Here is a 22512-nt window from a genome sequence, read left to right on the forward strand (position 1 = left end):
TATATATATATATATATATATATATACAGATATATATACTCAAAGATTTTACTCTGAGCCGCCTCTCAAGCAATGTAACATCATGTTCAGGATTGGTTGATGGCCATTGCCTCATTCCAGATGTAAGGAAATGTGAAGTCTTAACAGTTACTGTACTTGAATTGTAGCAAGTTGACCAATGTTCTATTCAGCCATCGTATGTAAATACTCTTGTGATGAAATTCACTTCATAGATTGCATTCAGATCAAGCCCTCTATTCAAGTAGTCATTGAGTTGTAGTAAAAGTGCAATTTTGATGGTATTCAAAAATCCTACATTCTTTGGAATATATTACATAGTGTATTACAGACTGCATTGACATACTCAGGGTATGTTATATCGTTCATATTCAATGAAAGGAAGAGCTTGTAGAGGGAGAATGATAGTTGGAGTCATTTTCTATCTAGGATTGTAGAGGTGCTACTAACCATTGGCTGCTGGATTCTTGTGGCAAAACGTAGCCAGCCTATTTGCAAATATTTAGAGTGTATTTTGGTTCATAAATTTACCTGAAAGAACAATGTACAACATTAATGTATAGCTACAATCTACAACACTAATGTGTAGCTATAATGTCAAAGCTAAAGCTATTACATCATGTTATCACCAACTTTGTACTTTTCTGGCCTTTGAGTGTTTAAAATTGCTATATTCCACCTGACACAGAGGTGGTGAATTTTGTTGGTAATTTTTAAGTGGCCCAGCAAGTGTGTTGTGGTGTGTACTTTGCAAGGTTTGTCATGTGACAACCAAACATGCATTATACTTAGCCTGATTGACTTTTTGTAAAATCAACATAGATATGTATAATTTAGTGAAAGGATACCATTTATGCTTGTTTGTACAGGATTCATTGTTAGCCACAGAACATACATCACTTGTAAATTTGTGATCTTTATTTTTGCCATAAAAACATTTCACTTTAAAATGCCTGTCCTGTCATATTTTAAGCTTTGGTCTGCCAAAGCCTTGTTCATTCTTTTATAAATATGACAAACCAATACGTATGCCAACAGTCTACACAAACATTTTGCACTAATGTGTAGTAAATGATCGCACACAGATATGCTATGAAAGAACAAGGAATTTCAGAAAAGGCTTGAACTTCAGGGGCTTGACACCAGAAGGGTCCTGAGGTACACTCCAGAGAAATGTAAGTGTAATTCATCTTTCTGACATGTATTTGTGAGCCTCAAAGGCCAGCAAGAACTATCTGAAAGTGTTACAGCTTCTGGGGCATTCCCAGTTGTAATTATAAAGCAAGTTTCCCCTGTTGTTCTTTTTCGAAATTATGCTGAGCTAAATCAATAACATATCTTTGACCTGCCTATATCACATAGTACGTGTTCTCTAGCCCCCTTACATTTCCCATGATGTACACTTTAAACAGGTCTGTTTGTGCACTTCAAAAGTGTTTCCTCCCCCAAAGTTTTTGCTTCCCCCATTGAACCTCACTTTCTGGTGCAACCACTGACCACACAATCATCAAGAAATACTTTTTTTCAAATTGGGCCCTTTGGAATGAACAATCCAAGTTTGATCATCCTTCAACCTGTTTGCTTCTAAAACATTAATCAAACCTATGCATGAGCAAATGTTTTGCCTCATTACAAAATAGTTGCGAAATTATTCAGTAAATTCTATCGTTACCTGAATACGAAGAAAATGAACCCGACATAGCACTTCTGTTGATCTAGAGATTGTTTCCAGTAAAGCAACTAATGACTTGTATGTACATTAAATGTATATTTTGCTGCTGAGACAGACCAGAAGTTTATGACCGATACAACAAAATGCTGTGGGGCATAGTGATTGTGTGAAGCATCTAGCCTAGTTAACACTTATATTGGTTTTGATGATAATCGAACCTATGCAGTCATGCTGTTGGAGTGGGTGTGTGTGCCTTTGTGACACCCAGCTTGTAAACATGATATCTCAAGAAGAGACCAACTTCATATTTGGTGTGTAGAAGTACCAGATTAAGTAGAAAAAGCCTGTTGTTTTGGTGGTCAAAGGTCATTTGGGGTCACCAGGGGTCAAATTGTGAAACTCTTGTAAAATCAATATCTCAAAAAGGGAAGCTTGGGCAGACCTCATTTAATTTTTACAAGTACCACTTGGAGTACAAGAAGCTTATTGTTTTTGGTGGAGGTCAAAGGTCATTTGGGGCCAAATTGTGAAAACGAGCACATGATATCTCAAGATGGGAAGCATGGGCAGACCTCATATTTGGTGTGTAGAAGTACCACATTGAGTACCAGAAGCCTATTGTTTTTGGTGGAGGTCAAAGTCATATGGGGTCACCAGGTGACAAATTGTGAAAACCTTGTGAACATGATATCTCAATGTTGAAAGCTTGGGCAGATCTCATACTTGATATGAAGGTGTATTACAGGTGAGTACAAGAAGCCTATTGATTTTCGTGGAGGTCAAAGGTCATTTGGGGGCAGCAGGTCAAATCTCAAAAGCCTAGTAAACATGATATTGTAAGAAGGGAACCTTTGACAAATCTCATATTTGGTTTGTAGATGTACAGCATCAAATTTAAGGAGCCTATTATTGCTTTTGGTGGAGGTCATTTGAAGTCAACTTATGCCATACATTTACTTTGCTCCCCTCTTACCGGTCTCTCGACACTAACACACCTTCCTAAACATAATATTGCAAGGGAAGCTTGGCAGATCGCATATTTGGTATGTAATTGTACCACATTGAGTACAAAAAGCCTAATGTTGTGGGTGGTGGTCAATGGTCATTCAGTTCACCAGGGGTCAAATGGTAAAAACCATGTTTTACACAATATTTCAACAAGGACAGATGTCATATTTAGTATGTTGATGTATCAATCACATTTAGTACAAGAAGCCTGTTACTGATGTCAATGGTCATTTCAGGACAGCCTGTGCCATTGTGAATTTATTGTTTGTCACATCACTGCTTAGATCAAGTATGTTGTACACCCTCACTATACATTACATCGGATTCATGTAGAAAACTGCACATATTACATCTTTGAAACCGCAATGCATTTTTGCATTCTGGTTTGGTATCTATTTGTGCACAAAAAAGAAGATTGTGTGGACTGTCCGGTGAGACAGCTTTGTGTGGCTTTCATTGTATTTGTGGAATATTTGTGTTCAAGTAGCAGAGTGTCATTAAACTATTTGATTTCTCCAAACCAGTTTCGAAATTTTCAGTAGAAAACTTTATGGATAAATCTGGCAGTTAAACTAAATGTTAGTCACTCTTCCCCAGACCAGTTTTCAAGTCTGAATATTAGGATATTGTCCGATTATAAGGAGTCTGATTATTAGGAGACTAATATAAAAGGATATTGTGATTTGTAGATAAATGAAAAGCAGTCAAAACCATTTGCCATTTATATGTCAAAAACATTTTACCCTAGTTGGAAACCCCTTTTGTTATCTACAATCTAATGTGTCGTAAATTATCACAATCATTAATATGTACCTCTTTTCTCTGTAGATAGATGACATGTTCTAACTTAACTGAATAAATATCACTCAACTATGAAATATATAACTGTGAGCATTTTTACAAGGGTGAGGATTTTAGCATTGATGCCATAAATTGTCTGCAAATGTTTGGTGCAACTTGTGCCAACCCCTATTTGCCTTTATGAAAAACAAAACAGGTGCATTTCTGACTCATTTTTATTATTTCAAGAACTATGGTACAAGAATAAAATACACAGCTAGAAGAAAAGTTATTAACACATTGATCAGATGGAGGTGTAAAATATTGTTCTTTATCTTACCTATTCAAAAGCAGTCTAGAAAGACAACTTGATTACAACAGCTCTTATAATCTAAACATGGAGGACCACAATGTTTTCTCCTTTTTCAGTGGCGTAGGAAGGTACTTTTGAGTGGGGGGGCTGAAGACTGATGGCCGGCCTGGGGGAGGGGTCTAAGGGGAGGGGTGTCCCCTCCCCTTTGGAATTTTTTTGCATTTCCAGGTGGCCTCAGATGCAATTTGGTGCAATATAGCACACTTCAACCCACCCACTCCATTTTGTATATAAGTTTGCATTTTCACCTGGCCTTAGATGCAATTTGGTGCTCCAAATGAGATTTTTTTCTCATTTGGAAATGAAAAAGGGGTTTTCTGACTTGCGAAGCGGGGGGCGGAATGATACTTCCGCCCCTCCACATTTTTCACCAGGGGGGGCTGGCGCCCCCCCAGCCCCCCCGGTTCCTACGCCCTTGCTCCTTTTACTCATCCATTCTGATCCAATCATCAATGTCATTTCAACGGAAGCAGGACACTTCGCCCAACAACCATTTCGCCCAACTGCCATTTCGCCCAACCTTACCATTTCGCCCAACCAGCCTGGTCATTTCGCCCAACCAGCCTGGTCATTTCGCCCAACCAGCCTGGTCATTTCGCCCAACCAGCCTGGTCATTTCGCCCAACCTTGATTAAATATGATACTTGAAAAGTAAACGTTCGGGAATTGTTAAAGTTACAGGATACGAACCGAATATTAATTAAGGAAACTTGAGGACCGATCAGTGTGTTGGGGGTTAGGTTTGATAGTAAACGTTCGAATATTAAGGAATATTAAGGAAACTTGAAGTTCTTTTCTTTGTATAACTGTAGTAAGGAAACGTTACAGAATACGAACCGAATATTAAGGAATCTTGAGGATGGATCAGTGTTTTAGGGGTTAGGTTTGATAGTAAACGGTCGGGAATTGTTAACGTTACGGGATACGAACCGAGTATTAAGGAAACTTGAAGTCGTGGTTAAATTGATTAGGCCTACATATGTGATTACATATGTGGTTACATTGATAAATATTACGGACGGGTTTTATATATATATTGTTTTTCACTTAACGTTCCGGAATTGTTAGTCAGTAGGATGGACCAGTATTTTAGGGGTTAGGTTTGATAGGTTTTTATGAAGACCGATTCCCCTGTGTTTGTATAACATAAGATTAACACTATGTAGAACTAGATAAACACATAACTGCTGTGAACAATACCCTTGATTAATGCCTGGCGGACTTGATAAACCTTGACCGAAGTCATCAAGCAGAACAATAGGTGTAGTAATAGTAGTGTAATCCTCCCATTATACCCGAAATAACTGCTCAGACTCCGATCGATATCGAGCGGACCTCACTTTATTTACCTATTACGAAGTAACCTTACCCAAAATAAATCAAATTGAACTGGTGGAATAGAAAAAGTAATATTATTCTGACTGAATATTAGTAAAAATAAGGTTGGGCGAAATGACCAACACGGTTGGGCGAAATGACCAACACGGTTGGGCGAACTGACCATGCTGGTTGGGCGAAATGACCAACGCGGTTGGGCGAAATGACCAGGCTGGTTGGGCGAAATGGCAGTTGGGCGAAATGGTTGTTGGGCGAAGTGACTCGCAAGCATTTCAACCAATACAAAGGTTGCAACAAACTTTCCCACTATGAACTGAGAATGCATGGAAATATTGCCATTACTGTGATCTCGAGGAATAAGGACTCAAATGTTTGGCAAAACAGAACATATCTGTTGGCAAGTGTGGGTCTTTAAAAGAACACTAGAAAAAAGTACTATTCGGCTTAATATTCAAAAGAATTAAGTAATATAAGTGGTGACTGTTACATATTTAAATACAACTATATCAGAAATGAATCAAGTATCATACTTCACATAGGTACCCACTGGCTAGGTATCAAGCTAAATCAATATAGTACAGCATTTAGCAAACTTTAAAGGAATATAAATGGTAACCACAAGGATTTGTCTCTACAAACGTCGGCAGGACCAACATTTGTTAGGAAAGCTGCATTGTGTTGTCTTAAAAGGCATCCACTGTTCTGTTGTCAATCTATGGCACACAAAGTTGACAAGTATGCTTAGTACAGCAAAGCATATACAGTATCTTTATACCGCATTATCTTAATAATGCTATGTTGGATCAAGAAAAGTCTCCATTCAGAGCTTTTATCAAAGGAATACATTTTTAGTCGGGTACAATGGTTAATCTGTTTGAGGACATACTCTCACTGCTAATTTGATATTTATCTGAATCAATCAACTTTTACCTAGCTTATTATTATGAAACAGAAGTACTAGTAGCTCTGCCTGTCTCTTCTGCAAATGTGAACTGTGACATGCAATTAAGGTAGTGAACAATGGCAAATGATAAATTCAATTACAAACACAATATTACCCTCAGCTGGCACATGTCATTACTTATCATATCTATGATACAAACTGGAAAAATGATTGAAACAGCTACTAAAGAATAATTCCAAGCAGAGGACTTAAATTTGAATAAATTCTGCCTTGGCAGCTATAAATATTACACTGCAGAACAGATGAACCATTGTAACATGTTTCATGCTGAATTAGTAATCTAATTCAAACTGTAACTGCACATTATGTATGACAGACAGCTCAGGTCCTACTGCTGACAAATACTGAATTACCATAAAAACATTTACAGAAAAAGCATCTAACGCTGCCTGTTCCCAAGTAGTTTACAAAACTAATAGAGCCATAATGAGGTATAGATTGTAGCCTGGGCAATGATCACCCAGGCTGTGGGTATATTCATGTTTGCTCAGTTATTGGGACAATCAATGACTTTTGATGGGTACAAATGTCACAACTCCTTAGTGACTAAGTGACACACTACCTAAGTACACACCTTTGGTGTTACCTCTAGCTATCTTCCATGCAAACTCAATTTTCTGCTCAATATTAGAGCCGATTTACCAACAAATTTGGACGTGTTTCCTAAACAAATCCATGGTCCTATTAACCAATAACTGCTACTAAAGTATACTAGAAAAGGGTGACTGCTATGTGTAAGATGGAAGTAAAGAAATAAATACTTAATTAATACTAAGGCAGATTCCTACCCTTCCATTTCCTTGCCACTCAGATCAATTAAGTGTGAACTGACTTTATGCATTATGTAACAAGCAGACTATAATTTCTTGAAGTAGCCAACAACAGCACCAACTTTTCACAAAACTTAAAAATTATAAACCATTCTAATTTAAGCACTCCACATTTTATTCTTCATAATTCAACACATTAAGTGATTCCCCTTACAAATACAGTCCATTGGCGCTTTGATGTGGCAAGCCTTTGAATCAATGATGGAGAAAAGTATCTTGAAAAGTGCACTGTTGTAGATGTAGAAAACTCCTGCCTCTCAAATAAAAAAGGCCAAAAACATTGCCAGGACTATAAACAATTTTACAAAGCTATTGTCTACTTCAGGACACTCCAATTTGAGTCCAAGACTGTTGCACTTTCACACTTGTGACTTGCAATATCCCTGTGGGTAACAAGACTAACAGCATTAAGCTTATTGTAGAACTTTGCTACCAAAATACAAATTACACTGCAATAATTTACTTGAACATTTTATTACCTATTCAAATTCAACTTGCTACCCTCCTCACTAAACAACTTTCAATCAAACTTGACTGTTTAATGATAGCTTTCCAAGATTAAGAATATAATCATTTTGTATTTTAGGAATGTTGCAGATGTCACAGTCAAAGACAGTGAGTCAGATTTACTGTGGTGGCATTCAAAGATGCTTTCCGACTTCTTTCTTTTATGTACACATGTCAGTTACTAAGTCTACAAACAATTAATAAATTAAACTATTCCATGCCAAAGGAAAAACAAACTTAAGATCAATCCCCAACCAAAGAATGAGAACCCACTATTCATACACTATGAGTTTGCTGTCCAACTTTGTCATACTCTAAAGACAGCTTGATCTATAATGCATACTGTACTAAGGGTACAAGGCTGATTTGATGCCTTAGCATGATATTGAAAAACCACCAAGACAATAGTCCATAACATTCAGAGGTTTTCTATTTCACTTTGTTCTAATATGCATTACATTTTGTGCTAATGGGTGTGACACTGCAAGAACAGACATTATTCTCAATCAGTGCAAATCTTTGGATTGTTTTGTGGACCTTACAAGTGTTACATCTAGAAAAGAATGAAACTTTTAGTCAACTCGACTGTTTCTTTGCCCAAGTGTTTTACTGTCTGCGAAAACAAAGAAGGTGAAGCCTGTCCAATGTTTCAGACATGTAGAGGAATGCAAGAAAGCAGATGATCAAACTTTCTTTGCAAATTGTTGACATTACAAGCTTACAGCTTTCACATTTGCAAGGTGACTGTCTGGAAAAATATAAACAGGAAATGCAGCATATTGGCAGCATATTTGTATGGACCCCTCTGAATGTTTGGGCTGTTTATGCTTCTGACATCACACATCACACAGATTGGAACTTCACTGTAATTGGAATAAGCAGCTAAACTTATTCATACAAGTTAAAGTGCTATTTGTTCAACAACATAAACATTTCTCCATGTCTTTCAGTTTCCTTCAGTCCTTTGATCAACATCAACGATATGCCTTTAAACAACAATTGAAACTTAATGATGATTAAATAAGATTTGGAAGTGACCAGTTTAACAAGTTTGGCTTCTCACTGTGGAACAGTGTTACTACTAAAGAGTATTTGCAGCTTCTAGTGAAAACCATTCCATGTTAACTGATGTTTGACTTGTACAACTATCCCCTGGAATGACCTCATTTCACTCTGAGAATGCATGTACCATCTTATCAGCCGCACAGCCAGAAATAATGATCTACTTCCAAGTCCTTCCAAAAGTTTATGACAGTAAGTGGTCATATTTTACTGTTGACTTTCAGGGACAAATTATATTGGTTGGCTGCGGGCTGCCACTGTATGGATACAGGAAGTTGTTCAATGGTCTTTACAGAAGAAATGAAGTCCCTCAAACACATCATAGCCAAAAACCTCCAATCTGCTCATTGTAGACATCTATAACATCTTCATCTTCCATACTAAGCTAGAAGATAAAAAAGAAAGAGGCTGAGAAGATAAGGCTAATGTGCATAGGTGTAAAGTACATGTGACATTAAATCCCAATATAACATTAGTTAAGGTCAATGTGCATAGGTCAAGTACAAATGACACTTGCATTTTATCCCAATGTCTGTTTGTTCATACATACACACACATAACATAACTTAACATTAGGTATGTAACTTATTTTCTTAATATTTTTTCTTATGATTGCTGTTGTGATATCTTTCTTTATCTCCTGGGACCTTCCTCTCAACCATCTTGGATCTATCACTTTTGAAACAACATTCTGACATTTAAACTTCTGCACAATGTGCTGATGATAGTGTTATGTCTGGTGGTCATGTGCAGAAACACTTCCAAATGTAACTTAAAACTAAGACGCAGTAACAAATACACCCAGTTATGGTCATGAAATTAGGAGACTCTCGTCATACAGTAACACATGTTGACAGAAAATACTAGCAGCCAAGGTTCTGCACTTTTCAAAAAATGGCATAATTATTTGATTCATGTAAAATAAAGGAAAATTTGTTGGTTAACACCTCAATGACAGGAGACCATGCAAAACTGCCAGCCAAATGGTAACAGACCATATGGCAATCAAATCACAAGGAGATCTCTTTTCTCTATTTTAAGCATGAAAATCTGTGTAATGTAAATCTCAGGTCTGTACTGATGCATCTACAGTATACTTGCAGCTGATGATAACTATTTTATACATAGAAAAGTTATTAAAGAATCATGGATTGGAAGATGATCTGGTTATTCAGACCAAAATTTTGTATGTTAGTGTAATACCGTAATGAACTTTGACATGAATTTTTTGTCATGTGTTTGTGATTTTTCCTTCATTTATCAACTTTTCACTTTGATCAACTGCTACCTTTCTATACCATATGTACTGAATCACTAGAGGCACAACAAAGGAGTGTTAGCTCACTGGTTAACGCCGGTGCCTTCCAATCATAAGGTCCCCAGTTTGGGTCACTCCAAGATTAATGTATGTCGTCCAGTTACAGGGTTGTTGACAATTGACAATTCATAATCATGGATGTTATATATGAATCTAAGAGACTGACTCTGGTCAGCTAGCGGCTTTGATAAGCCAATGAGGCTTCTTTGTGAGTTTCTGCTTGCAGGAGGATCTAAATACATACATATCTTGCAGTTATATTGAATTTTTTTATCACATATTTTTTTATCTATTAAAGCATTTCAAAACTAATTAAACAATAAACAGAATGAAAATATGTCTAGGTCTCGTGATCTTTGCTGATGACTATTGCATATTAATTAGCGTCTTAGTTGCCAATCTGTCACTGAATGTTCAAACGAAAGCTGAAAAGTCCAAAAGAACTTCTGCACCAATCAAAATACTGTTTGCAAGGTCGTTAAGCTAAAACATCGCATCTATACCAGTTTACCCTATTAGCAATTACATTTGACTTAGTAAGAGCATGGTGAATAAGAGAACAACATACAAATTTGGTGTTGGGGAATATTCTCTATTTACAAAAAACACTATTTCTGCAAAACCTCAATCCAAACTCAAAGTTTAGATGAAAGTCAATTTATGAAGCATTGCTGATAAACAACTGTTCAAATTTGTTATAATCTGGGGCCCCAAAGTAATCTATTTAATCATAAGATCAAGTCAATATTAATGGTATCACACTACAAAGACAGTACTCAATGCCAATGGGCCACCAGAAAGAAAAGCATATCAAAATAGCAATTAGTTATAATGGTGCCAGAATGACGGTGGCCTTTAGTTTTTGCAATTAGTTCCTATATTTTCTATTGTGATGGCACTACATCTGTGAATGTTAACTAGCTAATGATGTTTATTTTTGAGAGTATAAGTAGCTTACCACTTCAGGAGTCATGTCATTAGTAATTCTCTGACCATCAAACAGAAATCTTCGAGAGGAGACTGGAACACCCTGGATAAAATATAAACACTCAAATTAATCTCTGTATCTATGAGTACAAACAGGGGATCACAGCATGACTGCCAGTCATATGATTTATGTAATAACTGGTACTAGAATGGTCTAACCTTCAAGCTTTTAACTGTTATTCAATTAAAAAGAAGATTATTTCTCATTAGGCACATGCTAACAACTACATTTGAAAATACATGTGCACACTCAGGAATCCTCATTATCTATTGATTGTAACTGTCAGCAACTGTCTGATATGCTCTGTAACCACCAATAACCTTACTTGTGTCTAATGCAATATTCTATACTAATACCATCCTTTGTTTCTTGTCTTTAACACTTCTTTAATGTAAACGCTACCTACTATTACTGGTACAATAAACATAAACTCTGCCATATTTACAGTCTCTCTTTAAACTAACAAAGAGAGACAGTATCCCTGGTGATGTAAACTACTGTTGCTATGCCAACTGCACATAGAACTTCACATCTGCTACTGTACATATAGAGAAACGGATGGTGTGTAGTACGAATCTACAGACTATGTTGAACTGAATACTATTTAATGAAAAGCTGGTATAAAACTGGTCATTTACCATTTTCTGGCAGTAGGATTCTTTTAGTTTCTTCATCTGTGTTGTTTTCTTGACTCTGAAATGTACTTCTGTCTGGTCCTGAAGGGTAAAAATATCAAAAAGAAATAGCTCTAAGTTGTCACAACAGATGAACAAATATTGTAGGCGTCGAAGGAAAACTGTATCAGAGGTTGAGCATCAAAAGCTTTTTCCAGGAAATTCAACAAAACTTATCACCAGGAAGATCAGCTGTGGTGCAACAACTAGAATCACTTTGCAAGGCTTAAATAAATACTGTCTTCCGACAATTCCCCTCCTTCTGGCCATTCCCCTTCTCCCTTCCCCATTCACCCATCCTGCCCCTTTCCCCTCCTCCCTGCCCCTTTCCCCTCCTCCCTTCCCCATTCACCCATCCTGCCCCTTTCCCCTCCTCCCTTCCCCCATTCAACCCATCCTGTCCCTTTCCCCTCCTCCCTTCCCCCATTCAACCCATCCTGTCCCTTTCCCCTCCTCCCTTCCCCCATTCAACCCATCCTGTCCCTTTCCCCTCCTCCCTTCCCCCATTCAACCCATCCTGTCCCTTTCCCCTCCTCCCTTCCCCCATTCAACCCATCCTGTCCCTTTCCCCTCCTCCCTTCCCCCATTCAACCCATCCTGTCCCTTTCCCCTCCTCCCTTCCCCCATTCAACCCATCCTGTCCCTTTCCCCTCCTCCCTTCCCCCATTCAACCCATCCTGTCCCTTTCCCCTCCTCCCTTCCCCATTCAACCCATCCTGTCCCTTTCCCCTCCTCCCTTCCCCCATTCAACCCATCCTGTCCCTTTCCCCTCCTCCCTTCCCAATTCACCCATCCTGCCCCTTTCCCCTCCTCCCTTCCCCATTCACCCCATCCTGCATCTTTCCTCTCCTCCCTTCCCCATTCACACCATCCTGCCCCATTCCCTTGCCGTAAAACTTGGGTTCTTGATATATATTTCCAACGGTCTGTACTCTGTAGAAATGCATAACTCATATTTCATCAATCAGTAAATATTTATTCTTTTTATTACATATAAGCCTACAAGCCTGGACAATGAAGACTTACAACAGCTTTCACTTTCAGCTTGATGAAATCACCTTTGCCATTACTGGATCCACCACCTTCACCACTACTTGTATCTGGTTTATTGTCCTGACAAGAAAAGAAACAATGTTATGAACCAAGAAGCTCATGATCAAGAACAACTTGCAGTCAACTTGTGACAAGTAAAATATTAATATCAGTAACCTTGCACTGTAATGAATTAATGACACGATGCGGTGTCGAAGACTACAGCATCCAGCAAACATCCAGATGCACAGTCAGCAGATTTATACCTCAAATTGTTGTCAGACTTATTCATTAGGTACTTTCTGCTAGACCTTGTTGCCAAAACATGCCATCATAGTCAAAGTCCAAGGTAACCATTTTGTAAACTCCAAGGCTAATTTTTCAAAGATTCTAAGCCTACGGTAAGTTTGTTGGGCCAAATATATTTGAAGTGGATGAAAAGATGCCAAATGAGGATAAAAAGTAAATATTAAATGGGTGTGCAGATGCCTGCTGACAAGAGCAGAGATGAAGTCAGAAATGCAAATTTCGGTGGAGCTATATTTGAGTAGATTCACTGGGGGGGGGGGGGGGTCCAAGGTCGCTCAAGATTCGTTTTGTTGGATGTGCAGATGCCCTGATACAAAGTCAGTCTACATGATGTGCTATGAAGCCAAATAAAGTTTTAACTTCAATGGAACTTCATTTGGGTGGATGCCAAGTCAGAGATACTGTAATTCACAACTATTTGTGATTTATCTCGGCAGTAAATGACTCTTCTGACTTGACAAGAAATGAATGTTTCTCTTGATTTGCTTGATTTGACTTGACCTTCTTTGACTTCTGGGGAATACAATAGTAGATGCTACGGATTTGTTGCAACAAATTGGGAAGATATGCATGATGGAAATGTTCAGTTAAGTTTGCTCTGAGCACTACATTCCACTTGCAAAAGTAGATGCATACCATTTAATGCAGCTGCAAGTGGTTCAAAGTTTAGCATTTTTGTTGTATCTTCTTCTAGCATACATATTTCAATGTGGTAGTAACTACAAATTTAGTACTGATCTTCAAACAACTGACATTCAAACCAGCATGTCATCTGGCAAACCTTGACTGCACCAAATTGTAATGACAAAAGAAGATTTTACAAAGTAAAATATTAATGATGCAACAAAATTGCATCATTAATATTTTATAACATTCCATACCTCTTTTGAGCAGCATATGATTTGAAATGTGCTATATTACTTAATTCCAGCATTAAAATAATTCTTATCTTCTCCTTTTTTGTGACATGAGTACATGCAGATATTTTCAGTGTTTTGACTACTAATGTGTTGGGAGTGTTTTTATGACAATTTTATGAATCATGGGTATATTGAGGTAGCAATTTCATTTAGGTGTTTCCTTAGTGGGTCACACTTCATCAGGATGTATAAATAACTAGCTGTGGTCATTTCATTGTCACTACATGTCAGATTTTAATATACAATATACAGTATATGTATTGAGGGAGTGAATGAGAAGTGCCGGTATTACAATAAAGTTCAGTTGGTGTTGAATGTACAAGATAATCAATTTTGTTAAACTTATTATTATTATGTTTGAAAGATTGATGATTTTATGCAGCATTATTTATATATATCCCGATAAATGCAACAGTAAGTGTTGGAACAGGGAGACATGTCAGACGTGAACAACCTAATGTCTATGTGGGAAAAGAATCCACATACAACTTACAATTGGGGCATGGATGTCGCTTAGGGCAGCTTTTGCGGACGAGATGCCTTTACACCCTCGATACCATTTAAATGTGTAATATGAAGAGGAAATGTGTTCTGTATGCTCGAGCGAAAACATTGTGTAAGTATGACTTTTGGTAGCGCGCACACTGCCACTTGTGTTTGCACAGTGTGGAAGTACCGTTTGCGGACCGCCGTGCAGTTGGGCTGGAATGATTCCTCCTGAAGCCCAAACCACGAGACATGCGTGTGGATACATGCAATAGGCATTAATTGTAGTGACAAAATTATAAGAGCTAGATTGAGTTCAAACGCGGTTGTATTTCAAGCTCAATGTGACCTTTCTGTTTGATTTAATAACGTACTGAAGAAGGAACATTTGTCAGACTCAACAGTAGTGCATACAAGCGCTTCTACTTTGTTGTTGCAAATGTTGCCACGAAAACCTTGTACATACCATGGTGAAGTTCTCAAGAAATTGTATAACACTAATTATCTATTTCAGTCTTGAGCATTACGCTGGAAAATTAAAATAAGAGTTATGCGGATTGATATGCAGGCACAGATACGTACTGTACAGTACACTATATATAAAATCATCACAGTGACATCATTCACTGACCTGAGTGCTGTTCAAGGTCGTTGCAGTGTTTGTAAATTCCTTAATTTGTATTAATTACCGAGACCAAAAAACAATGTTTTAATTCCCCATTTTTACAACTTCCCGGTGTGCTATTTCAAATATTAAAAAAAAATGTTGCTTGGTAAACTTTGAAATATACTATATATGAAAAGGAAAGATTTTTTTCTGTTTTGCTTGCGGCTTTGATCAGCCAATGATGGCTTCTTCAAGAGTTCCTGTTTGCAGGATGATCTAAAACATGTGCATACAATTCAGTGTAATATACTGTAGCTTAATTGTGATTAAAGGTTTAGTACATCTCTGTGATTAGTGGTAAATTACAGTAGCAACAGAGCTACATTTATGTCCCTCTATGATTCTAATGCATTAAATAGAAAAGTTTGCAGCAACAGTATAATACAGTGATCCGGTAACCTTGCAAGTACTCAGTAAGGGAAGCCTTGCAAATCTAACTGCCGATTCCGGACAGGTGGATTTCTCTGCGGCTATAATGAGCACAGCCACAAGCAGATATATGAGTCACACTTGAGTGCAAACTGTCTCCAAACTACCCTCCATGCTATACAGTTACATTCACAGCTGCGGTCAACTTTTAATAAGCCGATTTGAACACAATGGCGAGTTGAACAAAAGAGCACTCTTTATTAAGAGTCAGAAGGTTTCCAACCATTCCACAAAGATAGTGTGTTTATATGCCATATTATATTTTCTTCTGCAAAGGTAAAACTTCCGTGAAATTAATTAAGGAAATGTGGATTAATACTGCAGGAATCTATAAAGATCATTTTTTTTTTTGCCTAGTCGGCAATGGGTAAAACAACTTTTGTTTTCATTTTGCAAATACAAGTTTCCTGAATTGTTTAGCAGCTTTTGTTTTGTAGTTTGTATCTTTCTTGGAAGGTTCAACTTAAATTAGCCTAAGCTGTGTTTTCCTTTGGACATAGTTTAATCGAAATTATGAGAAATGTTGTTGGTATCATTTATTTGTTTGTCTGTACAGCTAAGTATATTTCTTCCCGATTCACTGAGATTTTAATCCAAAAGGAAATTGACTGTTCACGTTATTGCATTACCTATTCAGCTATACTTCAGGCTAGGCTTACACAGCGAGACCTAAGGCTTGACAGTTTTGTAAGTCTGTGTGGGTTTACCTCCACATGTTTTGTGTTAATTGATATTATTTTCTCACTTTGGATGAGCGACACTGTTTTGAACATTTTCGGAAAACGGTATCATGAATTCCATTTAGATTTGACAGCGTTCAATCGCGTTGTACATCGTAACTATTGTACCAGCGTGCACTTGTAAGCCAAATGAATTGCGCGATTGTCATTGCCGACTTGTGTTAGCGCTACTGTAAGTGACGCTAGTACTAGTGTAAGTAGTGTTAGTAGTTAACATTAGGCCTGCTTTACATTTCAGTTTTAACTTAGGCCTACCTACCACATCTGCAATACTTAAACCTGCTTAATATCGTTTGAATAGCTACCTGTGCGGCTTGTTGGTCCGCCATTTGGAATATCTGTGACTGGACTAGGACTCAAAGAGTGGTGAGTTCACTAAAGTGTTGGTACCGGAAGCGAGACGCTAAAAGTGGAGAGTCAAGCAACGATTTCCACAATACAACGACGAGGTACGCAGTCAATTTATGGCAGGAACCCGCGCAGAAGCCGAAGTTCATTGGACATTCTGCTGTGATGTATTATGTTCTGTAATAGTACTAGTTGATTACACCAGGGAGTTGATTACACCAAGGAGGTTCTAGAATCGCCTCGATAACACATTGACCTCGAGCCCTTCGCCGACGACTTGAAAGGGTTCAATCCGCACCTGGAACGCCTATAATTCTAATGGGAACGCGAACCATGATCCAGTCTGTATGTATAAAAGCCGAAATGTCGAAGTTACCGCTGGTTTCGCTGACTTTCAGTTCCTAGCTAAAACAACAGTTACTGCCGCAGTGGCGTGCGCAAGGGTTCCGTGGGGCATCTCCATCCCCAGGGCCGTCTTAAGTGATCACCGGGCCCTGGGCCCGGCAATGGAGCGGGGCCCATCAATCAAGTGAGTTCGAAAAAAGTTGCGTGAAAAATTGACATCCTTGACAATCGCTCAAGCATAGACATGCCTGCATTTACCACTCCTCCCTATGTCGCGCATAAAGCATAAAACTTTAGCTGAACAACATACGTGATATATCTAAAAAATGAAATACATTATAGAAGAGAAATCTTCCAGTTGCCCTCCATCCCTTCCCTAACAATACTGGACTTACCATTTGTAACACCCTTGTGTTGAGTCTTTCAACTGAGAGGGAGGTGTAGGCGGTTTTACACTATCTAACGCAACGTAGTCGCCAAGAACATGAAGTATTTTTAAGGGAGGGCCCGAGGAACATGAACTTATAGCATGCTCCTCATGGTGAAACATAATTGCACCTATTAGGTGAATTGAGTGTACTGTTAATAGTAGGAGAGACTAGCGTAGGTTCTTACAAGGGCGTCGGAACCGGGGGCTGGGGGCGCCAGCCCCCCCCCCAGTGAAAAATGTGGAGGGGCGGAAGTATCATTCCGCCCCCCGCTTCGCAAGTCAGAAAACCCCTTTTTCATTTCCAAATGAGAAAAACAATCTCATTTGGAGCACCAAATTGCATCTAAGGCCTGGTGAAAATACAAAATTAAGTTTACAAAATGGAGTGGGTGTTGAAGTGTGCTATATTGCACCAAATTGCATCTGAGGCTATCTGGAAATGCAAACAAAATCCAAAGGGGAGGGGGACACCCCTCCCCTTAGACCCCTCCCCCAGGCCGGCCATCAGTCTTCAGCCCCCCCCCCCACTCAAAAGTACCTTCCTACGCCACTGGGTTCTTATGACCAACTAGACCGGTTTCTGCTTTCAAACTTCATAGGAGGAGCTTCATCAGTAGTAGCCTTTGAATATTTTATATTCGGCCTGGGCGTCTCATTCTCAAAATGCATCTATTTTCTGTGCACAAGTTTTTATGGACTCATGGTGCAGCTATAAGAGCATCTAAAAGAGCTTCGTGTGAACCTTGAGAGTCAGCTGATTCTTCGTTAGTACGAAACCTTGAGTTAACAAGTAAATCTTTGAGATTTTGGGCCCTATTGTAGGCTAGAATCGGTTCTTTTGGAAACAGTTTGGATAATTGTTGCGTGTTGCGAGATTAAGTGCCAATGTTTCTAAAGTGTTTTTTTTTTCAAATGCGTGGTTTTGATATGGGGTGTAAAGGTGAGCTTGAACACAAGTGGTGGTTACTTTTGTTTAGGTTTGGTAGTGAGGTATTGCCCACGGTTTTCAAATTTTATGCCTTTCCTGGCTGAGGCAATTTCCTCTTTCTTATAGTTACGGAGTAACAGTTTCTCTGTGTAAGCCTTCGGGCCATTGTATATTCCAGGGTTGCCAACTCAGTTCTGAATATTTAATGTCAAACTCTCAAGTGTTTCACCAACTCTCGTCACAAGTTGTCAAGTATCGAATTCAATCAGGCATAATGGCCCATTCAATAAGTTTTCCTCCCAGATTAAGACACGGGGTTACTGTGATTGCGGGGCCCCTGACATCGCGGGGCCCTGGGCCAGGGCCCAGTGGGCCCATGCGTTAAGACGGCCCTGTCCATCCCCCACCTTCGATCGTCAGTCGCGGAGAAATAGTTCAGTTCAGCCTTATTTTCTCATTCTGCCGGGTAAGAAACAGTGGCGGAGATAAGGGTATTGGTCGGGGGGGGGGGTGTATCGAGAATGGTCTGTAGGGGCGCTTTCGACACTATCTAAGCGGAGCGCCACCGAAGGTTGGCGCTGATCGTACAGACAATTTTTGAGTAAAGATAATCCCTTGATCGTCGGAAATAACCCTTTCCGGGCCTTGCTAATTTGCAGATAAACGAAGAATAAATAGGTGTCATCGCCATTTTGTCAGAAAATTACACCAACAAAATGTTACAATGTCAATAGGTATTTGAGAGCGAAATAAAAAAGTCAATAATCGCGAATAAGTAAAAAGTGGTAAAAAGCTGAAAAAGGACGCCAGCAGTCCATTTGAGTCCGTCAGGAGGGCATCCGCCACCTCTGACTGTATGGACGCTCCGCCACTGGGAAGAAAAGGACCACTATTATGGGTCTACTTCCCACTCCCTCCCCGCACCATTCAGGGCCGTTACGGGGCGGCTTCCCCTTCAGGTTACGGCCCGGCCGTAGCCTGAAGGGGAAGCCGCCCAGCTGAGATTTCCACTTCCTTAATGTAATAAGGCCTATGATAACGTATGTGCGATTTTAGTTAGTTTCAGCGCAATGTTCATATCAATTCTGATTTCATTAGTCAGTAGTGTGCAACCTCAAAATTTTAGGCAAATATTGTAGGAATGGCGTTCGAAAATATTACGAGGTTTACTTTAACCGTTCATAACGTATATGAACGATCGCGGACGCGATGACCGTGCGTTTCTGTTGGGTTTCACGATTTTACTTTTTAGAATAACAATAAACGTAGAGCTCCTAATAAGATTAACCTGCGTGAACAGTGTAACCGTCTAATATGTGAAAGTACAGGCGGTTCATAAATACATTTATTACGTCTATGTGTTTTACGAAGGCCTATCAGTTTCACAATATTTATATATATTTCCATATATCAGTTATACCAGTGTCCCAATGCTTTAACTAGGAATATTGAGGCACTGTTAACATACGTATATACTAGGGTCTATATGTTTACAAAAACTCCCCTACACGGCCCACTCACTCAGCTCATTTGCCCCCCCCCCCCCCCAAATAGGTCCATTTTGACATGTAGAACAAATAATGATAACGCAAACCTAAAAATTAATTTACACCTAAATTCCCTACATGTCTTCCCCTCAGCATATATCGGCTACCATCAGAATGCCCTAATGTGTTTTTCATATCTCCATATAAAATGCAATTACCTGTGTAAGAGCTTAGCTTAGGCCTATAGTGTAAGGTAAAAGTCTTCATTTTCAGTTTACCGAATAAAATGTTTCTAAATTACCTTCTTTTTTCCCCTCTCTTTTTCTTCTTTTTTAAGTGCGACTTACAAGGCCTGTGAAATGCCATTTTCGGCAATCTAGGAGGATTTTTTCGCAACAATTTTCTGGCGATGATACGCGCCAACCGATGGTGTCGGTCAGCTTAGATAGTGTACGATGTTCCCTTTAGTCGAGAAATGGCCGACCCACTGAAAATTAAATTAAAATGGCCCTGTTATATACCAGGTGCGTATCAGGTGCGTATCCAGGGGGGGGGCGTTGGGGGCGCGCGCCCCCCGGGTAAGGAAAAGAGGAGAGAAAAAAAAAGAGAAGAAAAAAGGGAAAAGGAAGGGGAAAAAAAGAAAAGGAGGAGAGGAAGGAAGGGAAAAGAAAAAGAAAAAAGAGAGAAAAAGGAGAAAAGGAGGGAGTAGAAGATAGCCAAGACCTCGGGAAGAGAAAGAGGAACAGTCATAGTTAAAGCGCTGATCCCTATAATATACACAGGGTAGCCAGTGACAGATCAAGGATTACGGAGGGGGTGTGCGCCTCACCCTACCCCTTACACCGACAACTCCATTTTTGACGTTTCCATTTTTCCTCTCTCACTAATGTATCTATATAAATACTATATATGGTCTATCATAACGCGTGTGTGTGTATGGACGCCTTAAACAATTGTACAATTGTGCTATATGGAACCAACTGTGGCTGGTCTTGAACTCGACCGAATCGTCGGGGTACATGACGCATTTCGGGAAGGGGGCGACCGCCCCCCCCCCCGAGCAAATTTTCTTTATGACATCGCTAGTAATTTCAAAATAGACAATGCTTAGATGCAACTTACAAGGCCTGGATAGTGTCATTTCCAGCGATCTGGGAGGCATTTTCGGCCAAAATTTTTCTTGTACGCTTCGCGCCAACTCATGGTGGCGCTTCGCTTAGATAGTTTGCCTACAGGCTTCGCCCCTCCCTTGGCAATTACTCTCTACACGCCTGTTCGAATTTGTAAAGCAAAGAGCAGATATAACATCATATCAGTGAGCGTTCAACATATCAATGCCAATATCATATAAGCAAGCATCAGTCATTACAGTGCATGGCATCGTCTACCTTACGGTCCGTGAAAGTTGCACAGTATACCGCTGGATGCTATGTAAACAAAGAATTGTCCTATGTAGATGGAGAAAAATCATACAGATCCATTTATGTCAAAACTCTCTTTTACAGTAGTAATGCCGGCCAAGCTTACAACTTTATTTGAATTACCAAGGAGATCATTTTTTAGCTATTCATTGCTATTTATTTTTCTTTCAGTAGGTTCCCGAAAAAGATGGGGAAAACTTTGGTTGCGGGGGGGGGGGGGAGGGGGGATGCAGCCACCGCCTCCTACGGGACCTACGCCTATGTGTGTAGTGTTCGGTTTCGATATACCTGATATCGGAAATATCTGCTATTTTTCATTTCCTTCAACCAAGTTTTATAATAGCCATTATAAGAGGTTGCAATATTTCTACACCAATAAATTAAGTGTCTCTGAATTTTCCAGAATTTCCTCACCAACATTCTTCATCATATTTTCCTCTACTCGTGCAACTTTGACCTGTCTGTTAGGGGTTCAAGGAGGTTTTTCTATATTGCTTGTCCATAGATTGAATTTTGTGCAACATTATGGGTATGTTTTGAAGTGATTTTATTCACGAGAAATGTGAATTTTCAAATTCTCAACAAATAATGGGCTTAAAACCTTCAAAAGTGCAGCTTTCGGATATTGTGGGCCGTGACGTAGAATCACCTACGAAAGCAATGATCCATAGGACATGCAATCAGGTCGAACATGATGTGTGACTGGTGACAATCTTCAAAAAGGTTATGGATGGAAAAAAAAAAACTTTTGGGAAATACTTGGTTCTCAGGCAAAAGTGTACATCTGGTTGCTCATTTTCAAGCCCGAGAAGTGCTATTTCCGGTGATCTGGGGGGTATCAAAACCAAAAATTTTCTTGTACGCTGCGCGCCAACCGATGGTGGCGCTCCGCTTAGATAGTAATTCGCGCCCCCCGGGTTAGAAAATCCTGGATACGCGCCTGCGTATCCAGGGGGGCGTTGGGGGCGCGCGCCCCCCGGGTAAGAAAAAGAGGAGAGAAAACAAAGAGAAGGAAAAAAGGAAAAAAGAGGGGGAAAAGAGGAGGAGGAGAGGAAGGAAGGGAAAAGAAAAAGAAGAAAGAGAGAAGAAGAAGAAAAGGAGGGAGTAAAAGAAAAACGCGAAGACACCGGGAAGAGAAAGAGGAACAGTGACATCATTACAGCGCTGAAGGGTAGCCAGTGACGGATCAATGATTTCGTAAAAGTGTGCCTCACCCTACCCCTTACACCGACAACTCCATTTTTTTGACGTTTCCATTTTCCTCTCTCACTAATGATCTATATATATACTATATATGGTCTATCATAACGCGTGTGTAGAATTGTGCTATGAAACCAACTGTGGCTAGTCTCGAACTCGACCGTGTCGTCGGGGAACATGACGCATTTTGGGATGGGGGCGACCGCCCCCCCCCCATTCAGCATTTTTTTAAATGATA

General features: G+C 39.4%; 1 protein-coding gene across 1 annotated transcript; it reads right to left on the minus strand.

Moving 5' to 3' along the window:
- Positions 1 to 3700: 3700 nt before the first annotated feature.
- Positions 3701 to 16734, minus strand: LOC139958682 (small ubiquitin-related modifier 1-like). Its single transcript, XM_071955946.1, has 5 exons — positions 16421 to 16734; positions 12559 to 12645; positions 11497 to 11574; positions 10829 to 10900; positions 3701 to 8937 (listed from the first exon to the last, which is right to left on the minus strand). Exons 1-5 carry the CDS (start codon positions 16442 to 16444, stop codon positions 8872 to 8874), a joined length of 327 nt encoding a protein of 108 aa, XP_071812047.1. The 5' UTR covers positions 16445 to 16734; the 3' UTR covers positions 3701 to 8871.
- Positions 16735 to 22512: the final 5778 nt, after the last annotated feature.

This window comes from Apostichopus japonicus, chromosome 18, assembly GCF_037975245.1.
Source record: "Apostichopus japonicus isolate 1M-3 chromosome 18, ASM3797524v1, whole genome shotgun sequence".
NCBI lineage: Eukaryota > Metazoa > Echinodermata > Holothuroidea > Aspidochirotida > Stichopodidae > Apostichopus > Apostichopus japonicus.

What these genes read in the sequence shown, in the direction of transcription:
- LOC139958682 (XM_071955946.1), bottom strand. Translation starts at nt 16,444, where the DNA reads ATGGCGGACCAACAAGCCGCACAG. An exon ending in AATCCTACTGCCAGAAAATG is followed by an intron (nt 10,901 to 11,496) that starts GTAAATGACCAG and finishes TATTTTATCCAG; the next exon opens with GGTGTTCCAGTCTCCTCTCG. An exon ending in ATGACATGACTCCTGAAGTG is followed by an intron (nt 8,938 to 10,828) that starts GTAAGCTACTTA and finishes TTTATCTTCTAG; the next exon opens with CTTAGTATGGAAGATGAAGA.